This window comes from Glycine soja, chromosome 14 (assembly GCF_004193775.1).
Source record: "Glycine soja cultivar W05 chromosome 14, ASM419377v2, whole genome shotgun sequence".
Lineage (NCBI taxonomy): Eukaryota > Viridiplantae > Streptophyta > Magnoliopsida > Fabales > Fabaceae > Glycine > Glycine soja.
The window spans coordinates 11,720,386-11,728,816 of NC_041015.1; the positions used below are offsets into that span (position 1 = coordinate 11,720,386).

General features: G+C 31.5%; 1 protein-coding gene across 1 annotated transcript; it reads right to left on the reverse strand.

The window, feature by feature from the left end:
• Window positions 1-4,914: 4,914 nt before the first annotated feature.
• Window positions 4,915-7,869, reverse strand: LOC114384169 (serine/threonine-protein kinase RIPK-like). Its single transcript, XM_028343829.1, has 6 exons — window positions 7,750-7,869; window positions 7,180-7,645; window positions 6,829-6,964; window positions 6,327-6,463; window positions 6,092-6,215; window positions 4,915-5,685 (listed from the first exon to the last, which is right to left on the reverse strand). Exons 2-6 carry the CDS (start codon window positions 7,576-7,578, stop codon window positions 5,312-5,314), a joined length of 1,170 nt encoding a protein of 389 aa, XP_028199630.1. The 5' UTR covers window positions 7,579-7,645; window positions 7,750-7,869; the 3' UTR covers window positions 4,915-5,311.
• Between the last annotated feature and the right edge of the window lie 562 nt (window positions 7,870-8,431).

The following is an 8,431-nucleotide window of genomic DNA, read 5'->3' on the forward strand; positions in this document are numbered from 1 at the left end:
GCTCTGATATCAGATGATGTGATCCTTACTAGGAGCGGATCACTTGATACAGGTCACAGAGTTTTGGGTTGACGCCAGAGAGGGATGATAAGTCAGGGTAGACGCCACAAGGATCACCTTGATAAGTCTGAGATTGGTTCATTTTTATGCATGTTCATTGTTAATTAATTAAAAATATGGTAAATATAACTTTGAATGTAGTTATTATAAAAATAATAAACTTTTTTTACAAAAGAAAATAAACTTAATATATATGTAAATTTGTAATTAGATGACAATATAAAATATTTTATTTAATCCATCATCTATTTTCTCATTAAAATTATTGAAGAATTCCAGTAAATTGACCTAATTGAAGTTGGATTCACATCATTTTAGTAAGAACTTAGATTTGAGTCTTTGTGAAAGTAAAAAAAAAAGTGCTTGGAAGAGAAAATTTTACTAAAGACAATTATTCTGATTCTTCAATGATGATTCATTATTGATAAAGTTGATAGATACTTTGCACTATAGCATTGTAAAAAATACATTTTAAAACAAGGAGTTGATAGTGGAATACTTTCATTTCTCAAGAAAAATGAGTATAGTTTACTCAATGTTTTTTAATAGTTTACTTACAATGTTGGCATAGGTTATTTTCTCTTAATTTAAATTAATGTACTAAACTATATATTTCAACATAAGATAAGAGGGCACTTAATACTTGTATACCTTAGAAGAGGAGAATGTAATGTACTATTATACTAATATAGGAGTAGATTTCAAAAATTGGAAACACCTTTAACTCAAATTTTAAAAAGAAAAAGTAGTTTTTTGTTATTATTTTTTAGTTGTGTTTACTCTCGAGAACACACTTGGTGAATATTCTAAAGTTTGGTGTGAACTCAAGAGTCAAATGAGCAATACCTATGTGACCAAGGTTGATCACACATATTTAACGAACATGTTTTTCTCTAACAATTATAATCTTTTTTGGAAGATGTTGTGAATGGTATCTTAGTCATCCACAGGAAAAATTTAAAATTTGTTATACTTAGTTCGAGGAGCTTATGACCTACAAGATCTGCACGGACTGCGAAAATGCTTTGTAGCTCATGAGCTCCTTATAGTCTATGGCTTCTCTTAGCCATTCGTTTAGGAGAGGTTAATCATGGTATTAGGTTGATCCCATAATTATAGCATGCAAGATTGGTTTCGTAAGAGAGAATGAAAGAAAAGAATATTCGAAGTAATAAGGTTGTTGATGATGCTAGTTATAGGTTTGGGTTTAGATCACATAGATTGAGGAAGAATGAGTTCATATTTCGCAATAAGTGGACTTCCACAACTATTGTAGTTGCTAATATTCGGGCTTTAGTTTGTGATATGATCAGAGGCAAGGATATTCAAAATATCTTACATCCTGAGAATCCCATTTCTTCCTTTGATATTGATTTGGGGATTTTGGAAGTGCCCATATGAGGGTTTTTCAAAAGTTAGTATTTGATTTGGTGTTGGGGAATTTATTGAATCCAAAATTGATTTTAAATACATTTTTATATATTTAATTTCACATTTGAAAAAAATTATGAATTGATTATAGGTTCATAACTGACTATGAATTGATATAACTTAGAGTAACTCTTTTGCATTGCATCCCAGATTTTATATTAAATTTCACTCTTAACTTAATTTTATAATAAAACATCCAAACATAAATCACATTACTTCAAAATCAATTTTAATCAAATCAATTTTATAAAATTAATTCCATTCAAAATCAATTTTGTCAACATTCTTCTAAATACACTTAATTCTCTTGGTGTTTTTTCCTTCGCTTTTTGTGGGGTTGCCCTTTTTAACAATGAAGGGAAGTTTATTCAAACCTTTTCTAAAAGGCTTGATCATTGTTCTATCGTGGAAGCTGAGCTTTGGCCCATTCTATACCGCATGAATATGGCTTTGGATTCAAGAATAATGAAATTGATAGTGGAGTCTGATAGCCTTGATGTTGTTAAACTCTTGGATGATGATTGTTATTCTAGGAGCCAGTTCTGAGAGCTTATGTTCGAGATTTCGAAAGTGGAAGATCAATTCCAACAATGCTTTTATGATGCATATTCTTTTGCCAAATTTGATTTATTTTTATCTTATTATGTTTGTTTTTATAATTCTCTTTCTGTTTTAGCTGTTAAATCCTTCCTGGAAGATGTTGACGTAATTAACTCCCGGCCCATTTGGGTATTAATTAATTTGTTAGCGTCTTTGCCCAGACAATTCAGAAGAAAAAAAGGAAGCTAAGATTGTGGTATTGGGATGTGTATGATATTTTACCACCAAAACAATTACCCAACTCTATACTTGGTTGCAGTAAAAAAAAAAAAAACTCTATACTTGGTTTTGCAAATATGTTGAAGGAGTGTGAATGTTAAATGCATATGTTTTTGTTATTAAAAAATAATAATTTAAAAGTAATATAATTTTTTATATGTAAAATTTATCTTAGTTTAATAATATCAAAAGAAAGAGAAATAAAAAAATGAATTTATCTAACTCATAAAATTATAAAAATATTGTTTTACTTTACAAAATTATCTTATCAAAATCATTTTATTATATAATCTTATAAAAAACATTAAAAGGACTAATATTTAATAAATTAAGATATTTAAGTCTTAAATTTTAAAGGCTAATTAAAATAAGTGTGTTACTAGATATGAAAAGGTATATTTTTATTCTTTTTATTATAATAGAGTAGAATTGTAACAACAATGTAATAACAAGTGGTATCAAAATAATATTTATATTTTATAGTAATGATATTTTCATAATAAAAATATTAATACACCATCTTGCTGGCTACTTTTCTCAGGTATATCCATTTTTAATTTTTTTCTTCTAAATGTCATAATTGTGATATTTATTTTATTTTGTCACATTTTTCTTCAAGTGCTGAGATACTTTAGGAGCAATAAAGGATATAAAACATGCTGTTATGATAAATTTTTAGGTTCGAGTGATACAAAGCTTGGCATTTATTAATATCACTTGCATACTATGAGTGATAGTGGCTTGTCCATTGCAGTTGTTTTGTGAATGATTGCATCCCAGTTATGGTACAAGTGATCATACATAAAAAAGACAACTAACAAACGAGAATCGTTTTCTCTTCAGATCCCTGTGAGATATTGATAAGAATGAAGTATTGCACTAGTCACGTGCTGCAGGCGCAAATCACTAGGTGGATTTCATTTAACAAATTCCATTAGAGCTACTGAGCTGGTAAAATGTTAGTGGTTAGGGAAAATATGTTGTCTGTTGCTTGTCTATGGAATATCCAATTTCTGTTATTCAATGTTTCCATTTTGTTTTCGTTTTCGTTTTCGTTTTGGCAAACAACTTGTGTGATGCTTATATATAGAAACTTATCATGTAACGAAGGACAGCAGAGAAATAATACAATCCTTTTCCTCATCTTCTTCCTCTAGGAGGCCCCTAGCCCTCAAAATCTAAGTATCTGTGCTTGTGTGTGTGTGATTAAATCTTAATTAACCCTCCATATAATATCATGTCATTATTTAATATTTTTAATCTCATATAAGATGATGTTATATATATATATATTTATATATATTCCTTTCTCGAGGAGAATACTAATAATTACTATTTCTTAACTTTTTTTTTATAAAAAACATTATGAATACTCCAGTGCAATTTTTAATGCATTTTAGCATAATTTTTAATAATAAATTATTTATTAATTTCTTAACTTTTACCCTTAAACTACTAGTTAAGAAAACTCCTTTTCTTTATGTATGTATAGTCATGACAAAAAAAATTACTTAATTTAATTTTAAATCATCCATTTAAATTGTACCATTGAGAATTACTCCTTGCATCATATACACTCTTCTAATCAAATGCTAAGAACCCTTAATTCCTTCATCTTTACCTAGGATCAATGTTGATCTTGATTTTCTCTCGAGATCCTACATGGTGTGATGCGGCACATGGTGATACGAGAAATATGATACTTAAACACTTTTATAAAGATATTACCTCTTAGATATGATTTTTTTTTTGTTAGCCAAACCTCTTATATATATAGGATTAAATTACACTTGTAAGGTGCGTTTGACAAAACTAACTGATAAGTTAATTGAAACTTGTATCATAGGAGTTGAAAAATTAAATGCTTAAAAACTAGTTGATTGAATATGTTAATGTAAGAACAAATAATTAGATAAGTTAAGGTTGCAAGTGATGGGATATCTCAACTAGCCTATGAGGATGCGATGACCTATATAGTGTGTTTAGTTAACCACTTTAGAAACATGTCAACTAGTTTGAATAATTAATGAAATTATTTGATCTTATAAGGTAATTTGATAGAGAGGAGAAATTATTATGTAGTTTAAGATCACTACTTGTTTATGGTCCCGACTAATATCTATGTGACATATATTAAAGTTTTTTCAATTTTTTGAGAAAAAAATTAATAACACTCAACTATGTGTCATATACTAAAGGGGTCTAACTCAATGATTGAACAAAATGTATGAGTAGTGTAAATTTTTTTATATTATTTTTATTGTTACGGATTAAAAAAAATGTTATATAAAGATTAGGAACAATAATAATTTTGAGGCCTTAAGGTAGTTACTTCTTCGCCAATTCAGTACATGTTAGAACTAGAACAGTAGCCTCAATGTCTCAAGGACATAAGGAGTCATTTCCTCAGGATTATACCTAGTTCATTTCAAAACACACGTAACAATTTGAGGGCACTAAAATTAATTGACCATACCCTTTAATAGCAATGACGATATTAGCTTCAAGAATCATACTAATAATATATTAATATGTGCAGATTACAGTTTACTGATTCAATGGTTAATTTTTTCCACTTTCTCTAAACTAACTTGAAATCCAAAATCATGTCCAAACACAGCCCAACTATAATTTTTCCAAATACATTACATGTGATTAAATTTTAGTTTGTGTATTCTGAACTAGAGTCTCTAGTGCTTGTACATTGTTGTGTATATCATCCAACTATAGAAAACTCAATACCACTTCTAACACCATATGTTCCAATGTGATAGACCTTCTTCCACCCTAAACATCATTTTGCTGCAGCTGATCTCTCTATTTCTGGCCTCAGTTCAGATGTGATCATAGAACTACTTGAATCCCCTTCCATGATTGTGAAGACAGAAGACCACCAAGCCATGCCGTACCTTATAAAATAACACCACATTTTTTTTTTAACCTTTTGCTATCTGATATATATATATATATATATTATCTACGTTGCTGGGGAGTGTTGCTTCTATATTTTATGTTTGTCACCATTTTCACTTACGGCAACATACACAAATGGTCCAATGAAAACATCATCATAGTCCTGAAGTGGCTCCAATACCTTCACCACATCACTCATAGAGGGCCTTGCATTTGGGTGATGACTCAAGCATTTAAAAGCCAACATAGCAACTTTCATGGCTCCTTTCATGGGAAATTGCCCTTCTAGTCTACGATCTATGATGCTGTACACCTTTTTCTGATCTCTCAACAAAGGCCTTGCCCATTCCACCAAGCTCTTCCTTCCATTTGACTGAGATTTATCCACTACTCGTCTTCCTGTAAGCAATTCCAACAGCACCACTCCATAGCTATACACATCACTCTTGGTTGTAAGGTGACCTATTAAACAGACAATGAGTAATTGGTTAGCTTCATCAAATATAACTTTCTACCATTTTGGACATAAGAAATTATAGTGCGTTTGGTTGCACGATGTGGATGTGATTTTCTATCTTTAACCAGAAGCTAATAGTTGTAACTTTCACGTTTTTGGGCTGAATTGACGTGATTCTTTGATTTCTGAGGAGTTTCGAAACATGCACTAAATAAAGTGACAAAATAAAGGGAAGTTTAATTTCTAGTAATGTGAAAGGCACAAGTTCAATTTGCACTGCATAAGTTTTTATTGAGGCTTGTAACATGCTTTTAGGATTAAGAAATGAAATAGTATCCCTTCCCCCTTTACTTTTTATGTGCCAATTCATGCTAGAAACTTGGTAAACATTTTGTATGGTAGTGCATATACCTGTCATGATGTACTCAGGAGCAGCATAACCTTGTGTTCCCATTATGCGTGTTGTTACGTGTGTGTCTTCCCCTTCAGGGCCATCCTTAGCTAGCCCAAAATCAGAGAGTTTAGCTGTGAAATCCTAGATTTGGAAATGACAAAAATTAAGAGTAAGTTAATTTCTTGATATGACCCCAAGGAAAATGATGCAAGAGATATAACACGACTCTTCAGAAGAGATCAAAGAACATACTGAGTCTAGTAAAATGTTTGAAGCTTTGAAATCGCGATATATTACAGGCTTATCTGCTTCGTGTAGGAAGGTCAGACCCTTGGCAGCTCCTAATGCAATTTTCATCCTAGTTGACCATGGCATGGCGGCAGAGTATTCTGTTCGTATTAGAACAAAAGAAGCTGTTATTAAACCTTGGTTTATGGTAAGACTCCAAATTTTTTGCATTAATATGATGGATTGTCAATTTGTAATCACTCATCAGTATCCAAAGAAAACATAGAGGTTTGAAACAATTAGGTGTGCTTGACCATATGGAACAGAACATCCAAAAATCTAAATCATTTGATAATCATTATTCAGCTTGATCTTGTAATCATGTTTGACTTTGGGTGAGTTACTATTGATATAATCAGAGATACAGCAACAAATGACCTTATGAACTTCATGTACAGTCCTACCCTTTTGAGGAAAGAATGAGAAAATTAAAGGAGGATAAGTAGAAGAGAGAAAAGAGACATACTTCTGAATAGTTGATTCTCCAAGCTGCCTCTTGGCATGTATTCATACATCAAAAGCCTATGTTCATCCTCATAACAGTACCCAATTAACTTGACAAGATGCGGATGCCTTAGTTGTCCAAGAAATATAATCTCTGCCTAGAAAAGAAAATATGTTCAAAACAACAGTTTTTCCTGAGATGTTGCTGTTCAATTAATTCTTGTAAGGTATTTATTCAATAGTGTAGTAGTATTTTGTCAACAAAAGAAATATGTCGGTATCTTAAATTGATGTGACAACCAAATAAATGGGGTTTCTGTGGGAGGACTAATCATGAAAAAAGTTAAAAAGGGCACTTGAAAAGCAAACTAACCAGCCACTCCCTGTGACCTTGCAAGCCATCCAAGTCCAACCTTTTCACAGCTATAGTCTGAGCCTTCAAACCAGACCTAAGTTTGTCATCAAGAAAACCCTTGTAAACAGGTCCAAACCCTCCTTCACCTAGCATGTTACTCCATGAGAAACTGTTTGTTGCTTCCCTTAGCTCCTCAAGTGTGAATGCATAGAGCTTTGAGCCAGCGAATGAAATTGAAATATCTTCAATGGCCTGAGTGGAGCTTGAATTGCTCACATCAGATAGGCATAGCCTCTGGAAAGAACCTTGTTTTAAGACCTGTTTCTCTGATTCCTCCAAGGAACACTTAACCTTGTAACAACTTAGGATCAAGATCACAGACTTCCATGTGTTCCTTTTAGTACTCATTTGGTTCATATGTGCAATTGCAATAACCTTGTTGTGTATGTATATAATTTTCTTTCACAAGCTACTACTTCTGATTCTAAAATATGAGAAAGACGACATAAAATTGTGAATGATTGATGCCGCTGGAAAAAAATAAGTGTAAGCTAATGAAATTTATAAGTACATATTTTCACCTACTACCTTAGAAGAAAAATTGTGGGGAGATTCCTTGACTTCTAGAACTCTTGAATGTGGATGCTAATCATGCTATAACTATACCACACGATGTGCATAATTGGTTTCTATGTTATTTTGTTTCATTTTTAACGACTTTTTAATTTTATAACTACAATATTTGTGATATATATCTTCAATTAATTATAGGTCAAGTAACTTGCCTACCTATTATTGACTTCAATGTTACACTAATATGAATGCATCTCTATCTATCTATCTTGCATCCCTTGCCGTCCACTTATTTTTTGTGTTTAGCAATTGATGTACATTCGCCGGGAAGATCGGAAAATGAAAGAGGTGTAACAAAATTCCATTAGTGCCAAACCAACAATTCCATTGTCTAATTTGTTGTTGCACACGTCAACGGGTTTTCTTTAATCGTTCGATGGGTTATATTGCAGACACATGCCTTGTTATAACAATAGAAAAGTGCTATGTGGATATAGAGTAGTATTTTATAGTTTAATTGATATGTCCCAATATTTGGTAGGTAAGGTTCATCTACGTTATTGTTGTTAGGATGTCATGATCACACAATAGCAAGACGACAATGAAACTCTCCTTTAAAATTCTTTATATGATCATCAAGGACAGCTTCTAGAATTTAGAAGTTAAGGGATTTCTCTTACATAATTTATTTATTCCT

What these genes read in the sequence shown, in the direction of transcription:
- LOC114384169 (XM_028343829.1), bottom strand. Translation starts at nt 7,578, where the DNA reads ATGAACCAAATGAGTACTAAAAGGAACACATGGAAGTCTGTGATCTTG. An exon ending in GGAGAATCAACTATTCAGAA is followed by an intron (nt 6,464 to 6,828) that starts GTATGTCTCTTT and finishes TAATACGAACAG; the next exon opens with AATACTCTGCCGCCATGCCA. An exon ending in TCCTGAGTACATCATGACAG is followed by an intron (nt 5,686 to 6,091) that starts GTATATGCACTA and finishes TCTGTTTAATAG; the next exon opens with GTCACCTTACAACCAAGAGT.